Genomic DNA, 25,025 nt, shown 5'->3' with positions numbered 1-25,025 from the left:
CTATTATCATATCCTGCTTCCCTGGTGATGGGGCTAATGACTCCCAGAGTTTGGGTGGGGTATGCAGATTTTAAGTATCTTTGTCTTGACAAACTTTCTGATGGTTTTACATTTGCATTCGTATAGGGCTGGCTCTTGCTTGGGGCAGAGATTTGAGGCCAGAGAGATTTGGTTTCTGCCTTTTAAAAAATTCCCTTTGAGGAAAAATATATTTTTCTGTCCTTTTAATATTTCCTTCTCTGGGGCTCTGACTTCCCACAGTATCTATCCAGTCCAATGCTATGCTCCCTTTAAGAGTAAAACTGAAGACAAAAAAAAAAGCTGGGCCAATAAAAATTCTAAAAAAAAGTAATTATCCATCAAAATATGAAATGATATTATTTTTGTTGCAAAGTAGTAATTTCAAAGCATAATTTCACATACCGCTGAAACGGAATAGTCTAAAGACTGGATATGGATGGCGTCATTGGCTGCTTTTCCACTCTTCTCTTGATCAGTGATCAGGATATTATATGAGAACACACATATCTTTCAATGAGACAACAACGTCCAAGGGATAAAGGAGAGCAAGTGATTCCCCAAAAATAGCAAGACAACCACCAACTAGTTTAATTCCTTGTTAACTTTATTGCATACCTACTGATCATGGAGCTGAGAAGGAAGGAGGAAAGAAGTTGCAGCTTTAGATGCTGCATGTTCGCATATGTTTTTTCTCAGCCAGCTTTAAGTCTGGTTCTCTTTTTTATAGCAGCTCTTTTGCTTTCTATCTCAGCTATGCCTCATTGATTGTTGCTGTTGTTGCTTACCTCAGTCTTACCTAGGTGCAATTTTCACCTAGTAGTTGTCTTCTGAGCTACTCTGGTTCCAGACTTACTGATCTTCATATATTAAAGGCCACATTGTCTAGATAGCTTCGTTGTTCATTTGCTTTCTGGCTTTGCTTGCTTTTTCCTCCTCTCTTTCTTTAAGGTGTTTAGGTACAGTACATAATCTTTACAACAAATTAATTTCCAGGAGCAGCTGAAACAAGGTGAAACAAGAAGATTTGGTGGTTCACAGCTGGATACCGTAGTGGTAAAATCACCAGCAAGGTAGTCAGGAAGCCAAAGAGAGGGAAGAAGGGAGGGACATAGTAGTAGGGATGAAAAAGAGTCTCTGTGAAGTTCAGGTGTTGGGAGGGGGAGACCAGAGTCCAGACTAAACTGGCCCTGGCCCCATGAAAGCAGAGGAAGATGGAAATCCACAAGAAAAGTGCTATGGGGCTGAACCTATCCTAGTTATTGCTGATCATCAATACAGTAAAACACAACACAGAAGATTGCTGCTCCCTGGGTCAGAGACAGATATTGGAGGAAGCCCCCAGTCTGGAATGAGAATATGGAGAGGCTCCCATAATCAAGAATCTTAATGAAAAAATGGTTCATTTCTATTATGGAGGCTGGGAGGCACAGAATATCCCAATAGGATAGCTGAAGTGGTTCTCCAGTTTGGGTATCGTGAAGAGGGCAGAGAAGGGAAGGCAGAGAGGGAAGAAGAGAATATGTTGAAACAATTATCTGCATAAAAAAGGACAATCATCTCAGCACTTTTAGAAGTAGTTTCTAGTTAATAACTCTCCCCAGCTGATACTTAAAAAAATATCCATATGGTGTTGTGACAGTTCTGAAAAAGGGGAAAATCAACCATTCTTAGAATAGAGATGCTATGGCAAAACAAGCCTTCACTGACATGGGAAGAAATGTAAATGGTACTTCTGGACTAGCCAGATAAGGCAGTACTATCTCAGCTGGAGTTTTATGCCATTTTAAATAAATTCTTCATTTCAATGCAGAGTTATATTAAATTCACACTGCAGCAAACAGATAGTTTGTGCAAGAACCTTAATCATAAGTTTCTCTCACTTCCCACATTTGGTTTGGAGTCCAGGCAAGATAGCAAATAAAAGATGAGAACATCCAGCCAAGTGTAAATCCAGAAGGATGACTCATCATTTCTGACTGATGTCACCCCCTGACTTAACAGATGTTCTCAGTCTGAAAAGAAGAGCTGTGGTCTGCCATGACGATTAATATTCTGTGAATAATAGGAAATTGTATTAATTTGGGATCCTGCCTAAAACCTTGAGGAATTATGAGAAACAGTGTGATAATGGAAAAACCCAGATGTACTAACTCGTGGCAAAATTAATAACTCTTATTGAAGAATGGTAGAAGCAATAACTGTGCCTTTATTATTCCAGGTGGTCTGCTTGGAACTGTTTTCTGACATTAATTTTTAACTAAATTTTAGCATATGGTTACAGTGATAACTCACATCCATTAAACTAAAATTAAAGTCTGAACACATGCCGTTTTGGAATATCACTTTCATGAGATCAGTATGATTAAGGAAGAAACATGAGTTTGAAATTGGTCATGCATTCATGACCTTCTATGGTAATGTTGTTTATATTTGCATTTCCAGACATTAAACATAATGACATTTGTAAGCTGTATGTTCAATGTCAGTTAATCTAGCCATTCAAAGCAGAGTAATTTGCATCACTGGGCATCAACAGAACCTGTCTATTGTGCCTGCATGCAGGTAATCCTTGTTTAATGATGGCAGTTGGGACCACCAAATCTATTTCTAAAATATATGGTCCCAAAGTGTAGCATCTCATGAACACACCAACTAACAACAGCAGTTCCAGTTGCCATCATTAAGCTAATGCTGTATGGTCATTAAGCGCAATGTCAATGATTGTCATTTGTGACTTCCTACTGGCTTCCTCTTTGAGGAAGCTTGTCAGAAGCTGACAGGGAAGGTTTCAAATGGTGGTCATGTGATCAGACAATTCAAGATCATTATGTGTGCCAGTATCCAAAAGCCCAAGTTGTGGTCAAGTGACCATGGGGGACGCTGTAACAATCTCAACTGCAAATACAGGTTGTAAGTCTCTTCACTCAGTGTTATCATAACTTTGAGCAACTGCTAAATGAGTGATCATTAAATAAAGACTATCTCTACTGTATGGCATTGTTCTGTTTTAGTTGTCTTTAGTCATCTTTTGCAACTCTTTGGAATTTTGCAATAAGAAAGGAGATGCATAAGGGACAACTGAGGGATGGACAACCTTTGCTCCAGGAAGCAAAGTTGGTGTTGCCAGGCTGTCCTAATGACAATAGTAATAAGTATTGAGCACAAGGTCATTATTCTACATTTGCTGTTAAAGCATTTTTTTAAGTTAAAAGAATTTGATACATGGGATCATTTAAGCAACCAAATTTGCTTATATGAGGGCAAAGCACAATATCCTCCACTTCACTATTCTCTTCATTATCACGTTGCATGGAACTGGGCTGATGCTCCCTATCTTTTTTGCTGGACTATGCTGGCAGTTTTGTGGTTTTCCACTAATCCATGAAAAGAGTTTGCCCCTTTCTATCTCCATTTGCACATTGTTGGAGGCATAAAGTGTCTGTGTTCACACATTATAATAAGGTAGTTTATTGATTTTGGTCAGTGTGTTATATGAATCCAGACACAACAATTTACAAACTATGGTTTTATAGATTAAAGTTATGTGTCATCCCTGGGACCATGGTTTATTTAAAAATCATTATTAAACAAATTATAGTTGTTATGAACTTTAATACATAAAGAAAATGTCCTGATTTTTTCTTTCTCTACTTTTAGGATCTTTGTATTATAATGAGAAATGGTAAAAAATCATGCCCATTAAAAAAAAATGAAGCTCCCATTGCAATGTTTGAGACACTTCTGGCATTCTACCTAATTAAGTCTGGAATTAAGCATCAATCTTTATGAGCCTTTCAGCAGTGGTGCAGCCATCTCAAAGATTGGTTCCCAATCTTCTTACAAGGAAGAAATAGAGCAGGGCAAATTAAATTATTCTCTTCAGGACTCCATTATTAAATATCTGTCACTACAGCCTTTCAAATACAGACCTTATTTTCTAAATTTTCCACATGAGAAGCATTCCTTCCATCATAACTAAATAATTTAACTGGCTAACTAGTACAAATAAACACTGCTGTTATATTAGGACTCCTTTCATGCCAAAGGGAATTGCCATTTTCTTCTTCTGGAATGATTTTTAATCCTCAGGCTAGTCTATAGCTGTAGGATTTCTTGATGGTCCACCGTCCAAGTGCCTTCTAGATCCAACTCCGCTCCAAAACAAGCAACCTTACCATGAATGTGGCAGCTCTTTATACAAGGTGGTGGACAAATTTATTGTATGTATGGGGATAGCCAATTAGTAGGTAATTTTTCTTCTGAAATCTTGCCAAGAAAACTGCAAGGACTAGTCCAAGCAGTCAACAGGATTCAGGACTGATTCACTGACTGACTGAAACAAATAAATTATGGAAGCAGAGAAATTCCTCAGGATAAGAGTCCCCGATGAAAGTGCCAGAAATTACTTTTGAAGAATATAATATGACAATCATGCATTGTAGAACAGAGCCCAGCTATGCTGACTCTTCTCCCATAATTATTATGAGGGCGTAATTTGAAAAGTGGGCAGGCAGACAGGCTGACATAAATACATCTGGGAAAAACAAGGAGATAAACTTATCTGGGAGAACAGGGATAAGATGAAAGTCATTGGCTTTAGAACACGCAAATGACATCATGTGATTTATTTGGTTTTGGCTCAATCAATTATGTGATCTTGGTTAGTGATGGTTCATTCACTAAATTATATTTTTAAAAGCCAGAGCATGGCATCATGTGTGAATACAACACCGTAGCACTATCAGCCATTATGCCATGATTCTGATTAGTTCAGGGGCTACTTGGTTGGCAAGGAAGCTGATAGGCTCTTTTCAGCTCCCAGTAGCACTGGGGGGGACCTTCCATGCAGTCCCCAAAGTTTGGGCCCATTGGTGACAGACTGGGTTCTATTTAGTAAGCCATTTAGTAAAGATTATGCAGTAATGTTTAATCTTTGTAAATTATTTTTTTTCTGTTTTCTTAAAAAAAATATTTGTTTTCTTATTTCTTCTGCCCCTCCTCTCCTTGATAATCATAAAATACATGGAGTAGCAACGATATTAATATGCATTTCTTAATTAGTTGGAATATTCCATTGGAATATTAGTAGATTCTCTTCTTCTCATAAAAATGATACAATAAATAGTTGTCAAGACAATAAATAATATTCTGTACACCGATTAGAGAAATATGCACTTTCCACATAATTTTATTTTTTTTTCAGTTGTGTCATAGGCAGCAATAGTTATGAAATAAATAATGTTGTAGAAATCAATTCTTAAAAATGAGCTCCTGGACCAAATATGTAAAACAAATGCTACTCTTTATACAATTATTAGGTTGGGTGCTACAATTATTATACATGCTATTTTAGACAGTAATGAAGTTGTAAATTAAATTTTAATAGCTTGAAAAATCGCTCCTCATTAGAGTGACTCTCTTGCATTAAAATGTTCCCATGTAGAGTACACAAGTTATTTATTTAAATAAACATACGTACAAGGATAATGAAGGGAGAAAAAATCTACAGAATTCAGGACAATGACTGCATGCACTGGTGGGTGGACTTCCAACTGATCAACTAACCAATGGCACATGGAGTGGAAACCAGGAAAGAACTATGAAAGTCAGCTGTGATTCCCATCACCACATTGCAGGATCTTCATACCTGCAACACAATATGAAAAAAGGGGGAAAGATTCAAATGTCTCTGCAAGAAAATTAAAAAGCATTATATAGTCTTGGATCTTTGAAAGAGGCATAGGCAATGAGCTATCATAATACAACTGAATTTATAATATTTTGCATATTTGAATTACAATTTACACATGAAGGAAGGGAAAGGTAATATTTTTCTTCTAAAACACAGTAAATTCTGATTTTTTATTTCTTTTCATTTTTGGTATGCCACTAAAGAAAATTCCAAGAGTTTAAACTTATCAAGCAAACTGACTTGTTAGCTATGTATTAATAAATAGAACTTATCTGTCTTTCCTCTTTGCATGCAGGATCATTATTTTAACAATATAATGAAATGTTTATATTTAAAATGTATTATTTAGTTATACATAATCAACAGTTGATTATGTAAAAACTATTATCAGACATATTATTTTTTACTTTTCTACTACTCCTTACTCTGGAATAAGTAAGTTTATTCTGTATCAGTAAGTTTAGGAGAACTTAGTCATGCTAGTTACTTTATATTTAGTCTCAGTGAATAAATTAAAAGTGGAGACATTTTAGACTGATAAATGTTGCTGGATTGCAGTTTCACCAGGTTCAGCCAGCAGGGAAATGGGGAAGAACATGGATTCCTTATTGCTGATGTAACACGATTCATCATATGAAAGGAGACAAGTGTCTTACAGCTTATAAATTACATCCACATGCAGTGTGTGATATATTGTTCAATACATACAAATTATGTTTGAACAGTTTGAACATCTTCTCTGAGATAGATGCTAAATTTTGGGATTCTATTGCATGACATGAGTCCTCAATTTTTGGCCCTCCGGGTACAGTATACTGGAACTCAAGTTACTAGAATTCTGAGCTAGAATAATTAAATATTCTCAATATTTGGAACCTAAAGTCCCAAATTTTACAAAGGACACTCAGTTAGGAAAAGGAAAACTAGGCAAAGCATTTATCAGTGTTTATTTATGTGTGTTATCAACTTTTATTTCAAACAATGAGGGATTGTAATCAGAGTAGCTCCAAGGGCGACATCAAGGGGCTCACCATGTGGGGGGAAAATGAGAAAATGCAGTTGAAAAGAAAAGGGTGCTGAATCAAGATCCTCCTATTATTTCACTTTATAAGCATAGAAAGTGTATAACACATTTACTTCTTTGTGCTGATGTTGAAAATGCAAAGATAGGCAACTGCACTTTTCAATTGAATACAGTTTGACTTCTCCATGCAATGGGAAAACTTTATGACTGTGACTGAGCATAAACTTACTTTATCAGAACAGGGTTATAGCCTTTCTATAAATCTTTCCCACCATATCAGATAGAATAAGGAGAGAGGAACATTTTTATCATCTCTCTATGATTACATTGACCAGCAACTGATGTGGAGACATTATTAGAAACAACTATTTGCCTTAGCATCTATAAAAACACATACTAATTTAAATGTGGCCTTTCTTCTGGGATATATCCATTTTCTGTTTTATTCTTCTGTTTTTCCTCCAGAATGATAGCTGCCAACATTCACTATAGTCAGAAATTTATAGTTTTACCACAAACCACTGACACTTATCCATTTACTAATAAAGGAGAATATTTGCAGCTCAGGGTTGACATGATGGTTCTTTGGTGTTCTCTGAGCTTGCTTGTTTTCTTGCAGATGTTTCATTATCTAAACTAGCACTGATAATGTTACCTTGTTTGGGTAATGAAATGTCTGCAAGAAAACAAGCAAACACAGAGAGCATCAAGGACCCTCCATATCCATTTAGAAATAATTTTAAAATCCTGCATTTGAAGAAGGCAAGTTGTTCATTTCCTGAATTTCATTTGAATCTAAGATGGCTGGGAATTAAAGCATCTCTGAACAAGAGATGATCTCTTTCCTCTTAGTAATGGAAACAACTCTTTTCAGATAATAATACAGGGGTATCTCAGTACTCATCATTAATTGGTTCCGAGAGGCATGATGATACCAAAAGCAATGAGCATCAAACAAATTGATGTAGTGAGTCACAAGGCCGCCGACACTAACAGATTCTAGCTTATACATTGAGTACCAAACAAACAATGAGTACTGGGACAAAATGTTCATGTCAAAATGTGTTGAGTACCAAATTCGATGCATTTCAAAGCAGCTGAGTACCAAGGTACCGCTGTATAAGCAACTGTATGCATAGCAACCTAAGATAATATTGAAAAGACAACACATATATTATGATGTCACAGTACAAATGGTGCAATTATAAAATCACATCTAAAGTAATGTAGTTCACCTCACAGTGTAATAACATATATACTGTAATTTGTTTCCTATTTGCCCCTCCCCCAAATATCCATAAATACAATCAAGTTAGAGCATTGGACAATATCACAGATTCCTCTATGAGCCCATATATATATATTGGCTAAAAAAGTTTGTAACAAATTTCAGAATTTTAACAAAAAGCAGAAAAGAACAAGTTATTTTGGGGTAAGTTTGGCTTTGACAGAACCTTCAATCTATTGAAATATTTAAAGGAATTTACAATAGGTATATAAAAATATATGCTAAATCTGAATAAAAAAAATAATCCATTAAAACATGCAGAAAAGGATGTGAGAACTGAAGAAAGGCACCATTAAAAGTAAGTTTTTAACTGATGTCATCCAGATAATCTATTTTAATATTGTTGCTGAATTGTTAAATATATGTTTATCTGTCTGATTTTGTAATAAAAATGACTGAGCATTCCTTAACTTTGGTGGAAACCTACTATGTCAAATAGAAGCATTGTAGGAATAGTTATTCAGCTAAAATTAGGATCAGAGATTTTGTTTTTCATGGGACTGAGAAAGAAAAAGAATAAGAGAAGAATGTGGCAATAAATATTATCCGTGTAAGACTCAGTCTGTTCATAGACCAATATAACATTCATACTTGGAATCACAATGGAGTGAGATAGCAGTTCCTTCTTTTTTCTTTTCCTTTTTTCTTTTCAGACACCAAGTAAGATTTATCAACTTTCAATGTAGAATACAGAACTCATCAACATTCCAGAATAGGTAAAATCCCAGATTTGTCCACGCAAAACCTGGGCTTTAAATTAAAGATAGTGTAGTTTACAGTGCAAATAAAGTTCTGAGCAATTTACAGGAATAACTCTCGAAAGCTACTTTTCTATTACCTAGATCTAGGAATGTTTTCTGCGCTTTCTCGCAACAAAAGATCGGAGATCAGCGTCTCTGGGCTGGATCGTTTCCCATATCTGTTAAATGAGTTTAAAAATTAAATTTGTTAGATTTTTGTTAAGTAAAAAACCACTAAACAAGTATGAATAGGCACAATCGTCCACCAACATTCACTGCATATTTATTATTTCAACTATTATAATATATACTGTTTTACTGACCAACTGAAGAAAAATATATAGTATATAAAATCTAGTGTTAGTAACAAAGGAAAACAATTCAGCTTAACTATTAAATGAAAATTAAAACACAATCTAATCATTGAAGCCCTCCCCCCATATGTAACCCTACAAAGGTGCAACAGCTGACTGATCTTATACATGGGCTTTCTAAACAAAGGATCTGTGTTCAATCCTGCCATCTGCCAATAAAATATCCAAGAATACTGGGCTCAGAAAACTCCTGGGAGACACACAGCTGATCAGAACTCAGTAACTGTCTCCAATCATCTTCTGATATGCTGGAATACAATTTTTTCAACTTCAGCCAGTATGGCAGAGAATAAATACAGTCGATATAGTAAAAGTTAAGTATGATAATATAAAGTTAAGTATGATAATATGAAACATTGAATAATAATTAAAAGCCTGATGATACAGAACATTGTATGCATAAAACGCATACAATTTCTGAGAAGGAATCAAGCTAACCTTTCTAAAGAATAATTGTGCTACTTGAACAAAAAGAAATAACATACTTCTGCTACTAGCAAGGTATCTATCTATCCCTGCAGTTGCACATACCATTTGACCAAGCAACTTCTAGAACCTCATTTTACTGTCAGTGAATTAAGATTTAAAAAGCAGCTTTTATAAGTCAAGAGAGAGAGAAATGAAAAAATATATGCAATAAAAAGCTATTTGACGCTACAGAAGAAAGTTCTATAAACCTTACATTCTGTCAGCAGATCTAGATTCAGAAACACTATTTCCGTTGCAATTGTATGCATACTTGTATAGTCAGATATATTTTTCAGTGTTTCTCTAAATCTTCAAAAGCTAAAATAACTGTCTTTCATGAAGAATGTGAAGAGAACCAGCTGCATTATTAAACTGCAAACAAGTATTTTATTTCATTATACCGTTGATTCAAATATTTATCTAGAATGGTCCGTGTTTCTGCTTGTCTTTCCCAAAATATAGGCCAATGGACCTACCTTAAGCAAGTAAATATCCTTTTAATAATAAAGTCCAAGAATTCTATTTGTTTTAAAGAAATATAACTATAACAAAGTATTTATGGAATCAGTTAATAAGATTATTGGCTGATATCTTTAAAAATAAAAGATTTATTTTCTTTAATTAAACAGTTTGAACAAAGCTGTCATTCTCTTATGCTTGAAACTGAGCTCAAATCTTTTTATTTAAGCAGTTCCACCATCTTGCAGTTTTAAGACAATATTTCTTCTTCATCCACAGCAACAAAGCAAAATAAAAATAGATTCCTTAAGAATGTGATTTATTATATAACCTTGAAGAGATAAATCCATTGTTTATATCTGTAAGAGAAAAACTAGAACATGATAACATATTTTTACTGTATTGATGAATTTTAATGAATATATGATTCATGCAATGATTGCAACTACAGCATGATGACTTGATAATTTAAATACTTCTTTGCAAATGAACTCATGCATGAGGATAATTTATACTCAAAATTTAGAAATGTTCACGTATCAGCTCAGCACTGCACATTATCAAGAAATCAGGTCAATATTTTTGTAGATATAGTTGGTGGCTGATGGGAGCTGCCACTAAAACATCTCTATCCCAGATGATAAAAATGTCCTTGAGAGGTCCTTAGTGCTCTCTGAGCTTACTTGTTTTCTTGCAGATGTTTCATTACTCAAACTAGGTAACATCATCAGTTAGCACTGAAAATGTTACCTAGTTTGGGTAATGAAACATCTGCAAGAAAATAAGCAATCTCAGAGAGCACCAAGAATCCCTCATGTCAACACTGGGTTACAAATATTCTCCTTTATTAAAAAGACCTTAATAATCTACAAATTAGACCAGTTTCTCCTAATCGGGTACTTTTTTCTTGTGCTAGACATTTACTTCCATTGTTCCAAATCAACATGGATCATTTAGAAGTACCAGGTTGAGATAGATTGAATTAGCTAGAATAGCCTCAAAATATGTGAAGCTTATTCTGTTCAGTTAGCAAATGCAAGGGTCTTGGTAAAGAGAAGTTAATGCTGAATACTGGCAAACATTATAACTGCTGCTAGTGAAAATTAGTTCTGAATTTTTCCCTCTCAAGAATCTCATATCTGTCTTAAGAGTAAGAGTCTCTTAACTGTCCAAGTTGCTTTTTGGAAGCTTTAGAGCTATTAAAGAAAGAGGCTGTAGAGACATAGAAAATAACTACATTGAATTGCCAACATTTTATCCACTATAAATGTATTTTTCAACATTGTGTCTTTTGGAAAACAATATGAAAAAACATCTTTTTTTTTCTAGAAAGAGTGGAAGAGCGAATGTGCCATTGCAAGAAGATATGGAACATAACAATAATTTCATTTCTCATTGTTTAATCACAAAGTTGGCTTTTAAACTCATCTGTCAAAATCCTTGCTAATATCTATGGTGAGGGTGATAGAATACAGACTCTGGCCTGACATGATTTGCCAGATGTTTCTTATTAGTATTAACTTTATCTTCCCAACCTGATCAGTCAGACACAGATCAGGAAGAATGCTCTGGACCCTACAGATGCATAAGAGTTTGCCTGTGGGTCAAACAACCCTGGGAATGAAATCCTTCCCCCCAAAAAAATCTTTCCCACAGTGAGAAACACTTAGAATCTGTCAATCCCAAGTCAGGAAATAATGGGCTTTATGACTCTTTCAAAAGAGCAGGAAGTAATTGACTGTTTGAAACTTAGCAGAAATTCTCCCCCCTCTCCTGTTCCATAGAAAGCAATGAGATGGGAGGGATGAAATGTTTGGATAACAATTTTCTTCCAGATTTTTGTACCTATTTTGCTTTTTCTTTATTCGAGAAATTGTACATTTCTTTTTTTTTTCTTAGAGCATTTCTACATGTAAATCTTAAATCTGTTTTAATCCTCTCTAGTGGAACTGTAAAGTCTACACTGGCTGTAATCAACATTTTTTTTAAAAAAAATCTTCTATTCTTCTCTTTCTTCTTCTAATATGTCCATTTGGCTGAAACCATGAAATAAACCTTCAAAAATGTCTATGTTTTAGTGACACATGGAATTGCTTATTACACACAGGATGCTTTCCTGTAAACATGTACTTTATATAATTTCATCTAGCTTAATAAAAAGTTTTTGCCCTATAATTTTTTTTACAAGGCTACTATTGCTTTGTATGAGAACCAGGATATGCCAAATTTAGTCATTCTGTAGAGGATTCTTGTATGAGAATATCAGAACACTTTGCTAGGACTTTTATTTGAAGCAAGCCATAGTATGATATGTTACTTTGTATTGTAGCTCTGTAAACCTTGCAAAGAGTGGCTTATTAAATAAACAAGATTTAGCAGGCCATCATAGTGACAAAAGGGATCTGCTTACATGTATAATTTAACAGTTTTAAAGCATCACAATCAGTTTCTTATGTCTGGATTTGTGCAGAATTGCCCCACCCAAGAAACAGTTCTGATTTGTTTTATGCTCACATACAACAAAATAATATGAGAACCAGAATAAGGCTTCGAAGAGCAGTAACTGCTGATTGGAAAATGACAATACTTTATGGGAATTGTTTGCTATTATATGCATGATCTATTGGTCTACAGAATTGCAATTCTGGGCAATTAAAAATGCTTTGGAAAAATGTAATGGAACTTTTTTTTGCATAACTACAGCAAGATTACTTTATGCACAAAGATGGAAGGATTCAGCACTAGCACAATGGAGTAATAGTTGGTGAAGATGACAGAACTTGCTGAGAGGGCTAAATTGACTTCTTTAATCTAAGGAAAGACAATATCTACATTTATTCCTGAAACCCTTTATACTAGATTGTGAAAGCAAAAAAAAAAAAAGGGGGGGGGGAGGAGGAAACATGATTTAAGGTTTTAATGATTAGACAGAATAATAGAAATAACAGAGTTATGTTGTAACCAGAGTAAGAAGTAAATTTATAATTGTACTTATAGCTGCTCTAAAGAAGACCAGTACTTCTTTGTATCTTTTTTCTTTTTATATTAATTTTTCATTTTCTTATACTTTTAGCTTTCTGTTCAATTTATTTTTCTCACTAAATTAGTTTATATTACTTTTTTACTTCCTTTTTAAAAATGTTTAATAAAAATAGATCAAAAATGTTGAAAGAAAAGGATTTCTATTCAATTCCTGAAATCTTTTTAGCTATTTTATTGCATAATCATTTATCTGTTTGCTAAAACAACTTTAATGGGTAATATTATTCTCCGAGCTTCTAATTCAATTCTCCCTGCTGTAAGAGTCCATAGTAAGTGAAAAATCTAATAAAATCTTATTTGTTTTGAACTGTAAATCAATTAGTGGGTGAGTCCAACTGAACCATGCTTTTGGGGGCTAAATGGGATATCTCATAACCAGTTGCTTTATGGTATTAAAACATTAAAGGGAAGAGATTTTATTTCTGAGTTTCATTTCTATTATTTAAATTATAACATTGAAATATTAAAATAATCTGTAGCTTTGTATTTCCCTCTCTCTTAGGTCTTTTCCTCAAAGGCTAATTCCAAATTAATGCACCCTAAAGACCCTAGTATCTGAACTAATTATTTTACAATATACAGTCTACTTTTTAACTAAAACATGGCAATCTCAGAAAAAAATATAAAGTATTGTAGCCATTTTTTTTTAAAAAAAAACATAGTTTAAATCTTGACTGGTCTCTCTACCCTGAACTGCTCAGAAATCTGTTTGATTTTAATGGGTCTATTCTTGTTATGACTTAATCACGCAATCCTTTAAAATGACATTTATTAACAAATACATGCAACATGTACGCCCTTCTTTGTAGTGTCCTCTGAATGCTACCTTTTATTTGACAGGCTGCCCAAGCCATGTTTATTTTAAGGAAACAGACTCAAAAGGGAGAAAATGGGCATGAAAGTTGCACCTGTACAATCAATTGAAAAGGATAGTGTATAAGTCAACTGTTCAATCTCTATCACAATGTATTGTATTTCAGTTTCAATTCTAGTAAATTATACTGTACGTGTATTTTTATGTATAAATTGCATGTAAAATGTATATGCAAATAACAGCACACTTTTAACCCACAATCAAAATTGAGCCCAAAAAATTCTGTTGCTAAGCAGGACAGTTATTGAGAGAGTTTTGCCCATTTTACAACCTTCTTGCCACAGTTATGTGAATCACTACAGTTGTTAAGTTAGTAACATGGTTGTTAAACGAATCTGGCTTCCCCATTGACTTTCCTTGTAAGAAGGTTGCAAAAGATGATCACATGATCCTGGGAAACTGCAACCATTATAAATAACTCCAGTTTCCAAGAGCTGAATTTTGATCACATGATCATGGGAATTCTGCAACAGTCATAAGGGTGAAAAACTATCATAAGTCATGTTTTTGGTACTATTGTAACTGTGAACGGTGACTAAACGAATGGTTGTAAGTCAAGGAATACCTATATTTCTCTTTTTGCAATGAGGCTTAAGAATCCACACTATCCAGCAAATATATAATAGGAAATCCAGACTCTTTTAAGATAAAAATGCCCTTAAGTGGTTATTTAAGCAAAGACTGCACCCCATTTGAATGATTCAGTCTGTAGGATCTGGTGGGTATATTCTATATACAGTCCTTTTTATGCACAAACACAAACACAAGTCAAGTATTATAAAAAGATTTAAAATTATTTTATAGGAATATGTTTTCAGTTGACTAATTTCTGTGAATTTATGCAAGTAGTTATATATAGTTAAATAACTTTTTGGCATACAGAGATCCACTATTAATGATACAAGTGTGAATATATGTACTAGGAAGCCTATTTTACACATTGTGTCTACTGGAACATTCCCAGAAAATTATGTAAAGACTGGGTGCCTGGAGATGAGTGAGGAAACTTTCTGTAAACTATCAGCCCAGGCCAGTCTTGAAATACAAGCCTTAAGAGTCATCATTCACATATAAAATGCCTTAGGATTCTTACAATGCTAAGATACGACATAATTCCCATTTGTTTCTGCCACTTTTGATCATAACTGCTACAATTATTTGAGGTTTTTCTCCTGTCACATAGTAAAAAATGGGCTGGGGACCTGCTGATCAAACCAAAGTTGTAGAGAGGTTAGATAACAAATATTTGTTTAATTTTTACCTTCACATTTCCTTCCTAAAAAGGGAAAGATAAAAGTGTGGGAGCAGAACCGGAGCTTAGAGAACAGAGATGGGTGTATACAGTCCATGAGCTTTTCTTCACATGGTCTTCTGAAGGTCAGTGATCAACCTTGTTGGAAAAAAAAGGTCTTCCCACTTTCAGCAATGTACTACAGCACTACTACATTCATTAAAATAATCTCTCAAAGCAATGCTCAGTATCAGGGTCACAGTTCCAGTCTACAACATACTTGCATCTGAAAATTTCAGATCAAGCAGGGGACAGGTTTTATTCTTTATTTCCACAATATACACACACTAAATTCTACTTGCTCTCTCTTCACCTTTTTCTCTTAAGAATGTTTGCCTAGGATTGATAGGATCAAATGCCATTCACTTTTATCTTCAAAAGTTCAAATTCCATTTATACTGACAGCTCCACATTGGGCTGATGATGGAAAGGTGAGGTCAAGCAAAGAGCAAATAAAATAATTGATCTTCTTTTTCTACATTCTAGAATGGTCACCCTGTTAGTCTGTTGCAGCAAAGACAACAGTCTTTCAACACCATAAAGAATAATATATTTATTATTGTATACGTTTTTATGGTCTAGAAAGTTGATGGAATGAACTCCAATTAGCAAAACCACATATGCTATAAAAATGGGTTGGCATAAAATGGATTTTCTTCCTTTTGATAATGCAAGCTTAGAGTAAACATCCATTTCTCATGATCAACTCCTGACTTGAGCAAGGTTAACAAAATCAGATATAGATTAACAAAAGGTAACAATAAAACTATTACAGGGGTTCATATAACTCCTTTCTTCTTGAAAGAAAGAAATTTTCTATTTTATACCTTATTCTTCATTGCTTTTAAATTTATTAAAGTGTAATTTAATAACGTGTAATTTAAAAATCAGTGTGACTGATTTTAGGTGATGCTTTTTATTGTTGTACAGTATATATATCCACATTCAGAAGCTACCTGGCTATTCATATTTCCTAATCTGAAAACAGTCTCATTGGAAAAGTCTAATTCACGTGTAAGTCAGGGAGGTTGTGAAGACTGCAGAGTGTTACAAAAAAAGTAAATGAGAATACATAGATCTATCACAAATATGACCTCAATACAAAGATCCTTTCTTTATTCCACATGCCAGCCAAGATTAGATTATTGGACAGTTATTAAGAAAGATAGAGGTGAAACTGACAACTCTATCCCAGTGCTCTTGGAGACAAAACAGTTCCATGAAGTTAACAGGGAAACATGCATTTGGAACAATTCTCCATTTTTTTCTGTATAATTGAATAGAAAATACAAATGATCTAGGAACTAAATGACACTATGTTCAAATTCTTTCATTTTCTAATATGGAGGACACCAGGATAAAAAAAACTTTATGAAGACAATGGGAGATAAAAATGATACATAATCATATTATACCCTCCCCTTTTTACACTGAAGGTTACCCTGGTACCTACCTTTGCCGTGTTATGAGGTTAATGTAATGCCTCAATGCTGAGTAGTACCTGGCCATGTCTTCTGCAGGGGCATCCTCACCAGGGCTGTCTGGTTTAGAGGGATAAGCTTCTGCCAGGGTTCCCAGACAGATCAGCAAGCACAGGGCGAGTGTCATAATGGAAAGCCAGAACCGCATGGTCACCTGCATCTGTAGGAAAACAGGAAATTGCCAGAGGGAGGCAACCAAAGGGTTATTTCAATATTTCTCTGTTCCTTTCCCCCCAGGAAGGAATGGAAAATGCGTGATTGCCAACTCCTCGCCTTCGCAAAGAGTTTTAGAAGAAGCTCGTTCAGCTCTATTAAGTCACCAATTAGAGTCATCTGTGATTGGCTTACAAGTCTACATAAGTAGATAAATAAAGAAATAAAATTACTTGCCCAGAGGCTAGTTTCTAAAACTAGAAGATGGATGGATGGATGAAAATTTGCCTCTATGCTTCTGTAACCTCATTAGCTTGCATACTAGCCCCTATAATTATTTCATATTGAGAGGGAACCTGTTTGTGGTTTGGCTTTAATATATTACAAATTGCTATGAGGTTCATGAACAATGCAGAACTATTTTAAGTACAAAAAGAAGAAAAAAAACATCATTCTTCTGTACCCCAGTGATGAAATTACATTCTGAGGAGAAACATTAAGAAGACACTACTATCAAATTCCTTTCCTGTTTCTTTTGTAGTGGCTGTTATTTTAAAGCGTTCAAAACCTTTTCTCCTGTGGAAACAGGGAGGTCTACACCCTATTATATTATTCAAAAAGGCAAAGTACAGCTATTCCATTTTTCCTTCTTTAATGGATTTGCCCTAAAAAGAAAAATATAAGAAACAATAGGATTACAAACAGAAAACATCATGGAATTATCCTCCCCATCATCAATATGGTACGGGATTACAGAATAAAAATATTGTATGAGTTTGTCTAGAATAGATCTTCTTATGGGTAAGTTTCATTTTTAAAAATGCCTAATTCTTATAGTTTGTTTATAAAATTCAACTGAAAACTTACTAAATTTGCAGATTTGGTGCCAACTATTCTCATTAGTTGCATAACAATGAGGCATTGAAAATTATTGAAAATCTCAAATCACTGCTAATTCAGGAATGCTTAAAACTGAGCTCTAGGATTTATGTCTGAATGTTAGGATAGTTCCCTCCCCCCCCCACACACACCCCTTTTCCTTCCAGCGTGAAAATGGAAAGATTAACCCTGGGGTCCCTTGATGAAAAACAGATGCGGATTTACCACTAACTGCCCAACAAATCCTTCCCCAACTACATAGAAACCGATATATTCCAAGGGTATTATATCATCCCGACGTTACATTCTTTTGAAAGTCTTGTTTATTTTACTGCGGCTTGTTGGCTTGTTTTCAAATTATTTTAACTTTCCCCCATAAACTACTGATAACAAAGGAATTCCAATTCCCTAAAAAGAAAAAAAGTGGAGGGGGATCTTTTTCTCGAAAGAAGTGGAAATAAATCGGTGTAGATTCTCAGTCATCCAAGTAGGGCTGTCTGGAAGTTGAGTCGTGGCAACTGGACTTCTTTTCTTTGGGTTTGAAACATTTTGCTGTTTATCCAACTATTCAGCTACTTGGATAAGCAGCGAATGTTCCAGACCCAAAGAAAAGAAATCCAGTTGCCATGACTCAACTTCCAGACTAGAGGAAATAAAAGTATATTTGGAGGAGGTAGGACGCCTTTCTTCCACACCCGGATCCCGGGAAGCTAAATGACAAGGACAAAAAGTCCAAGCTTGGACCGCAGCATCGCGCGGGAAAAGCGGCGAGCTTTTAAAGCGCAAGAGAACGGCGCTGGATAGAAAGCTGCTTTTCTCAGGAGGAACCGGTTGCCGAAGAAAAGGAGGAGCCCTCGGTCTGAAGGAACCCGCAGGGGACAGGCAGTAGGCACCGAGGAAATTCAGTCCGATCGAATTTCCCGCGAGTAGGCGCGCTTCTTCCTATAAAGGAGAAGAAAGGGACGAAAAGAAAGCGAGCGGTTCGGGACAGGCGCCTGCTCACCTTTTGTGTTGCGTGAGACTCGCTTGTTTTGCCTCTCCCGGATAGATATTGGTCGCTTTCTTCGCCAATGGCTCAGTTTTCCCAATGTGGGGCTGCGCGGCTCGGCGAAGGTATTTTATGGCTCCTCCGGCAGGCAGGAGGGGCCTCGGGCGATCGCGCATGGGTGACTACAAATTTCCCCCTCCTCGCCCGCGGTTTTCTCATTCTCTGCCCTTCGTTTGGCGTTGGAGGCTGCTTCAGCTCTTGGCGCTGTCTTGGGAGGGGGCGCAAAGCTGTTGAGTCAGAGGCTCTCCTCCTCCCGGCTGCTATCGGACAAGTTTAAGTCAAACGAACAAGCCGGAAAAAAAAAAAAAGATTTTCTCCGAGTAATACATTTTCTCTCTCTGGGGAACTATTGAATCCAAACTTTTGAGGCAGAATAGGTCTTCAACACATCTTTCTACCGGCCTCCCTGCTTTCGCCTATCCGGACTGTTCCCCAGATGTGTGGACCTACATTCTCAGCAACTGTCCTTTAGGGAATCCAACACTATGAAAGGCCTCTGGGTGGGCTGGGTTCTATTGTGCACTACAGTGAGACGCATGAAGGTCTGGAATAGATCCCAAATAATCAGGAGAGGTGGCATTTGATAGGGGATCAGGCTCCCGCAGATACCAGCAGCAGCTATAGACTTTAAACATGCACCAAGAATTTGCATTTTGTCTGGTCCCTGGAGGTAGCATCTCTAAAGGCCCTCACTCTTCTTTTTTCTGCCAACATAGATCTTGAAATTGAGAACTCAGTTATCCCATAACCATTGTGATACATTTCAAATTTAGAAATGGAATCCTAGCTAGACAATAAACCCTCTTGGTTGTTGCCTGTTGCTCCACCAGGCAAAGCCAACTGACTTTGGAATTCCACCAGTGCACAATCATATCCCTTGATTTCATTTGTTACTTTGCTTGACATGAAGATTAACTTACAGACTAAAAAGTAAGAAGAAACGTAATGAGAAGTTTATGGAAAAAGTTAAATGTGTATGGATTAAAACAGCTACTATGTATGCTGTTTCATACATTCGTGCATACTACTTTTTCTAGTTTTATTGGTATGCATGATCCACTGATAACATCAATACAGACATTTCTGTTTCATACATAATAGACACTTTAAGTATGATGGTGAATTTTATTTATTTATTTATTAAATTTATTTGCTACATTTACAATGTGCAATTTTTACATTTATTAAAACTGTAATGAGAATTGTAGATTTGCTCACCTTTGCAAGTTAAAGGAAGGGTTTGTGCTTTTTTGCAAAAAAAATTGAGGTAATATGAATGTAAAACCTGAAATAGTACACTAGACTTCTTATTGCACTCATTGTATTTGCAGATGGTTAGATATTCCAAGAAGAACCAGATATGATTTTTTTTATTGCAAACAAAACTATTTTCCAAAGGGAGAGAAAATGACTATATTATGACTAATTATGATTTTTATGTGATTTTTATGTTAACCTTTGCTGGTTAATATAAGTATTATGAATATTTGGGAATAAACCCCATAGATTGTGGGATTTAATTCAAATTATTCACACCAGTAAAGTCATTCAGAACTGTGGTACTGCAGAGGTTAGAATGCAGTACTGCAGGCTAACTCACTACTCCCTCCAGGAATTCGGTTCTGAGCTGCTCAAGGTTTACTCAGTCTTCCATTCTTCCAAGGTCGGTAAAATGAGGACCCAGATTGTTGGGGGCAATATGCTGACTCTGTAAAGCGCTCAGAGAGTGCTGTAAAGACTGTGAAGTGGTATATAAATCTAAGTGCTATTGCTATTGCTAATGCATGTATTTAAAGTTCCCCCAATACCTTAATGACATTCCAGCGTTAGAATCTAGTTTTCACCAGCATATAGCTAAAATGATGTAATCCAAAAATATATGAAGAGATTCACAAACTTCCTATTCTCAACCTTATTACTTCAGAAAGGGTTTATAGTACAGTAGCCTACTGTAGTTTCTATTTGTCAGCAGCTTGATCTTGACTGATGTGTGCCATCAATGTTACTGTCAACTTTTAGTGATCACATACTGCATATCAATCTTTATCTTCAGTCTAACCTTCCAATGGTGCATCTATTGAATTGAATTCATCCACATTTTACTATTCATCTTCTTCTTTTCTACCATCCTATCTTTCCCAACAATTTGGACTTTTCAAGAGAGCTGGGTCTTCGCATCTGTTCAAATATGATACAGTGCTACCATCTTTAATTGGTTCTGGGAGAAGTGACGAATGCTAAAATAAGTACCAAACAAATCATGTGACTAATGCATCACCCTTTGTTTAAGTTGGAAATGGTAGCAAGTCACCAGGCAGAAACACTGACAAGCTCTAGCTTGCACATCAAGTACCAAACAAAAGAAGAGTATTGGGACAAAATTTTTACATCAAAATGTGTTGAGATTCAACAAGTTTCAAAGCAATCGAGTATCAAGCTTTGACCATAGTTTTCAAAATATAATAGCTTGAGCCAAGTGGTGTGGTCTAGCACAAGGTTCCCTAACCCCCGGTCCGTGGACCAGTACTGGGCCACGGCATGCCAGCAACCAGTCCTCACAAACAAGCAAACTCCACCCGTGAGATGCAGGCAGCCCACAAAACCATGCCCCCTCTAGTCCATAGAAAAACCTCTCTCCGTGGAACCGGTCCCTGGTGCCCAAAAGGTTGGGGACCTCTGGTCTAGCAGAATATTTTTGGCAGGTATAAGGATTGTGTTAATTTGGTAGAATATGTCAATGGGTGTATATGGCTAAGGTCATTGTGATATTAGATGATGAAAAGGATAAACTGTTTAGAATGAAAGTGACATTTTTCTTAAAACCAGTCTGTAGTTGTTTATATTGATTGTTCTCTCATCCAACGTCATGTTACCCATGCTTAAATCCCAAATTCGGGACACACAAAATACCTGATATATTTTTCCCATTTTAAAAAAACTTAATGGAACATGGTGCCACACTACATTATAATGACCACTGCCTTAGATGGATTAATTTATAGCAAAGAAAAGAAGTCTACCCATAGTCATCATAAGCTCCAGTAAGCAAATCTTTCATATTCAGAAATATAATATACAATTGTATACAACTATCAGTTGTTAAAAGGATGAAATGTCATAGGCAACCCAGTGTTGGCAAACAAGAAAAAGAAAGAAAGAAAGAAAGAAAGAAAGAAAGAAAGAAAGAAAGAAAGAAAGAAAGAAAGAAAGAAAGAAAAGAAAAAGAAAAAGAAAGAAAGTTGTAGGAAAGCTCTACTGAGAGTTATTGTTATTCCAAGATTCCCAACTCCAGCAGAAACCAGCCTTGGAGATTTCCCTCTCCAATGTAAATGTGTACATGTGTCTCTTGGATATGTATGTATCCGCCCAAAAAGCACAGGGCAAAAAGAAAAAAAAATACTCCAAATAATTGAAGTAATAACTACTGATTAAAATTAATTGCCTGTAAAATAAAGTATCCCCATTAATTGGTCCCCAGGTGCATATATCAGCCATTCTGTTACGCATATAGAAACACACAAACATACCTACTCTGCCTTTTCTACTTCCACAAAGAAGAAAACACAGGATGAAAATGGGATAAGAGGAAGGATTTAATGCACTGGGAAGAAAGGAAATTAACCTGTGAAATTCATTATCACAAGATGTGTTGATGGCAATTTTCTTGAATAGCTTTAAAATGGGATTGGATGGATTTGTGAAGGGCATGTTTATTATGAGCTAGTAGTACTGATCTACTGAGAAAAGGAGGCCACAAAACTGAACGGAATTGAAGCAGAGATAGGTGAACAGAGAAAGAAAGAAAAGAGAGAGAAGGCCTGCTTAGACATTATTAAAACATTGCACTGATGTTCAGCAACCTTAATTAGAGGAAGACTGTAAGAATTTGCAAGATTGTTGAGCCCAGCATTAGTGGGAACTGAGTATTTTAATTCAGAACTTCTATTGTATTACAGGTATGGTAAATCAATAGTCTTAAAGAAAAACACTCGAAAACCAGGGCTCTGAATATGTATAGAAGGGAGGATTGTGAACTTTTCAACATGACATTTTCCCCCAATTTCCTTTTAAGTAATGGGAGCAAAGATCTGCTATTGCCAGGTGAAGTTTAATTCTAAGATATTAGATTGAAAAGAGTGCCCACTGGCCTCCAGTTATAGTGACCAGGCTCCTTGTGCCATGCTGGTTTACAGCAACCATCCTCTATTTTGAGATACCCCAGATGTGCCTATCTGTAAATGACAAGATTCACAGGCACCATGACTATAAAGAGATATGAGCCCTGGTGGCACAGTGGTTAAAGTGCACTATTGCAGGTAAACTCTGCCCACAGCTAGGAGTTCGATCCTGATGGGACTCAAGGTTGACTCATCCTTCCAAGGTAGGTCAAAATGAGGATCCAAATGAGGCGGCCAAATGCAAATAAGCTTACATTGTAAACCACCTAGAAAATGCTGTAAAGCGCTATGGATCTGTATATAAGCCTAAATGCTATTGCTATATCAAGCTGAGGAAAGCTAATATGCTCTTTTGGGTAAGCCATTCTTATATGTTTGCATCTAGGGAGTTGCATTAGTTATTTTAGAGGGCTACCTTGGTATCTGGGGATTTATTTATTAATATCTATGGATGGTTTTATCTATTCTTACCTGACATGGGGCACCATAATCTTCCAGCTTGACAAACCTTCCTTGCCTATATCTATGTTTCGTTCTGCAGTTTCTAACTAAGATGTTTTCATTTTTGCAGAAAATAAACATTAGGCTACTTGTTTATCATAGTGAATTTTGATACTTATCTCAGGGTTTCTCAAGACCTTTGACTAATACTGTATATTTCTAATGAGATGGAGGCAGCCAATTCCAAACACTTTAGTTTAGCACATCAACGTCAGCTATAAAACGTTTACACTTCTAAGTCTTAATTTTTAAAGAAGAAGAATATCTATACCTATCTGCAATATTGTTTCATTGATTTGTATGTTGATGTGTATTTTATTATTTAAATAACTTGTACATTGTGTTAAGATTTAAGTTAAAAAGCAAAATAAGGTTCTTTTTAAATGTATTTTAAAGAATTAAAATACATATAATGGAAAGAACTAGGGAAAGATAGATTTTGGCAGAACATATATTAAAAGAAAAACCAGGTCAGTTTCCAAACTGGGCTTAAAAAATGCAGAACATAAGCAGTTGCTTGAAGCAGAAGAGTTTTTTTTCTTTCTGAAAACACTATGCAAGTGAAAGCATAAAGATCAGCTGATCAGAGATTGTAATAGTGAATTTCCTACATAGGTTTCTTTTATAGGAAAATCTTTCCTTTGCTCCTCAAAAGTGTGCAAGCAGAGACGTCCCTCTAGTCTAGGAAATCTTAGCAAGTGTAATTGACTGGTCCTCCCAAAGGGGATATTTTCAGGCACCCTACTGAGTTGTGGTTTTTGCTTATTTTCTGCTCAGTTAGCATTATAGGTAGAAATAGCAGTCTCCTGGAAGAAAGGGTCTCCCTTTAACTCTTTGTCATTTGAATATAGAACACTTTTGTTCTCTCTTCAAGGACAAGAGAAGCAAATAGATCATAACGGCTTAAACACAAGAAAAACTCCTCCCCCCCGACCCCCAGGGTTAAAGAAAAGGGAATTTTCCCATCAAAAATTAGGAAATATAAATATCAAGGCTGTTTTTTTAAAAAAGCTAGAAAGAGCAATATTTATTATATAGCCCTGTGTAAATATAAGTCCTTATGGATAAAAGATAGTTTGGAATTTAATAATAAACAGTGAAAGAGCAGGAAAAAAGTTGTAGAAATTCAGCAAGCAGTTATAAAATGTCAGAAGTCTACTAGTGATAAATCGATTGTAAAGCTTCAAAAAGTGCAATAAAAACCTAGGTCTTCTTAAGAAAAATGAGAAACTGAAAGAGACCAGACCTTCTGATTGCTGCTTACCAAGAATTGGGGGTATCCAGACCCCCCTTCTCCATCAGTGCATGATCATCCAAATGCCCTTCAAAAAAACGGGAAGCAGAGCCACCAAATAAACACGTGGCAAAATCAGCTGTTCATCAACAGGAGAAAAAGAATTGTCTGTTGTTCAGCAAGCTATCTTGGGGGGAAGTGTCAAACCTGACTCGACTTCATAATTGCACTTGCTGTCTCTCACAGTTTGCCAAACAGCAAGGGAGGGATGGGTGGGC

At 35.7% G+C, this 25,025-nt stretch overlaps 1 protein-coding gene across 1 annotated transcript; it reads right to left on the bottom strand.

Moving 5' to 3' along the window:
* Nucleotides 1–5,193: 5,193 nt before the first annotated feature.
* NPY (neuropeptide Y) lies at nt 5,194–18,891 on the bottom strand. The gene is made up of 4 exons (XM_015810613.1): nt 18,790–18,891; nt 16,727–16,914; nt 8,864–8,944; nt 5,194–5,668 (listed from the first exon to the last, which is right to left on the bottom strand). Exons 2-4 carry the CDS (start codon nt 16,912–16,914, stop codon nt 5,644–5,646), a joined length of 294 nt encoding a protein of 97 aa, XP_015666099.1. The 5' UTR covers nt 18,790–18,891; the 3' UTR covers nt 5,194–5,643.
* Between the last annotated feature and the right edge of the window lie 6,134 nt (nt 18,892–25,025).

This window comes from Protobothrops mucrosquamatus, unplaced genomic scaffold, assembly GCF_001527695.2.
Source record: "Protobothrops mucrosquamatus isolate PMUCROS unplaced genomic scaffold, P.Mucros_1.0 scaffold12, whole genome shotgun sequence".
NCBI classification, from domain to species: domain Eukaryota; kingdom Metazoa; phylum Chordata; class Lepidosauria; order Squamata; family Viperidae; genus Protobothrops; species Protobothrops mucrosquamatus.
Note: the sequence above shows the minus strand (reverse complement) of the source record. Positions and strands in the feature narration are given on the sequence as shown.

Bases quoted from the DNA above. Each gene is read 5' to 3' on its own strand.
- NPY (XM_015810613.1), bottom strand. From the start codon at position 16,914: ATGCAGGTGACCATGCGGTTCTGGCTTTCCATTATGACACTCGCCCTG. The intron at 8,945-16,726 runs GTAGGTACCAGG...CTCATTTAACAG, and splicing joins AACCTCATAACACGGCAAAG to ATATGGGAAACGATCCAGCC. The intron at 5,669-8,863 runs GTAATAGAAAAG...ATTGTGTTGCAG, and splicing joins GAAAACATTCCTAGATCTAG to GTATGAAGATCCTGCAATGT.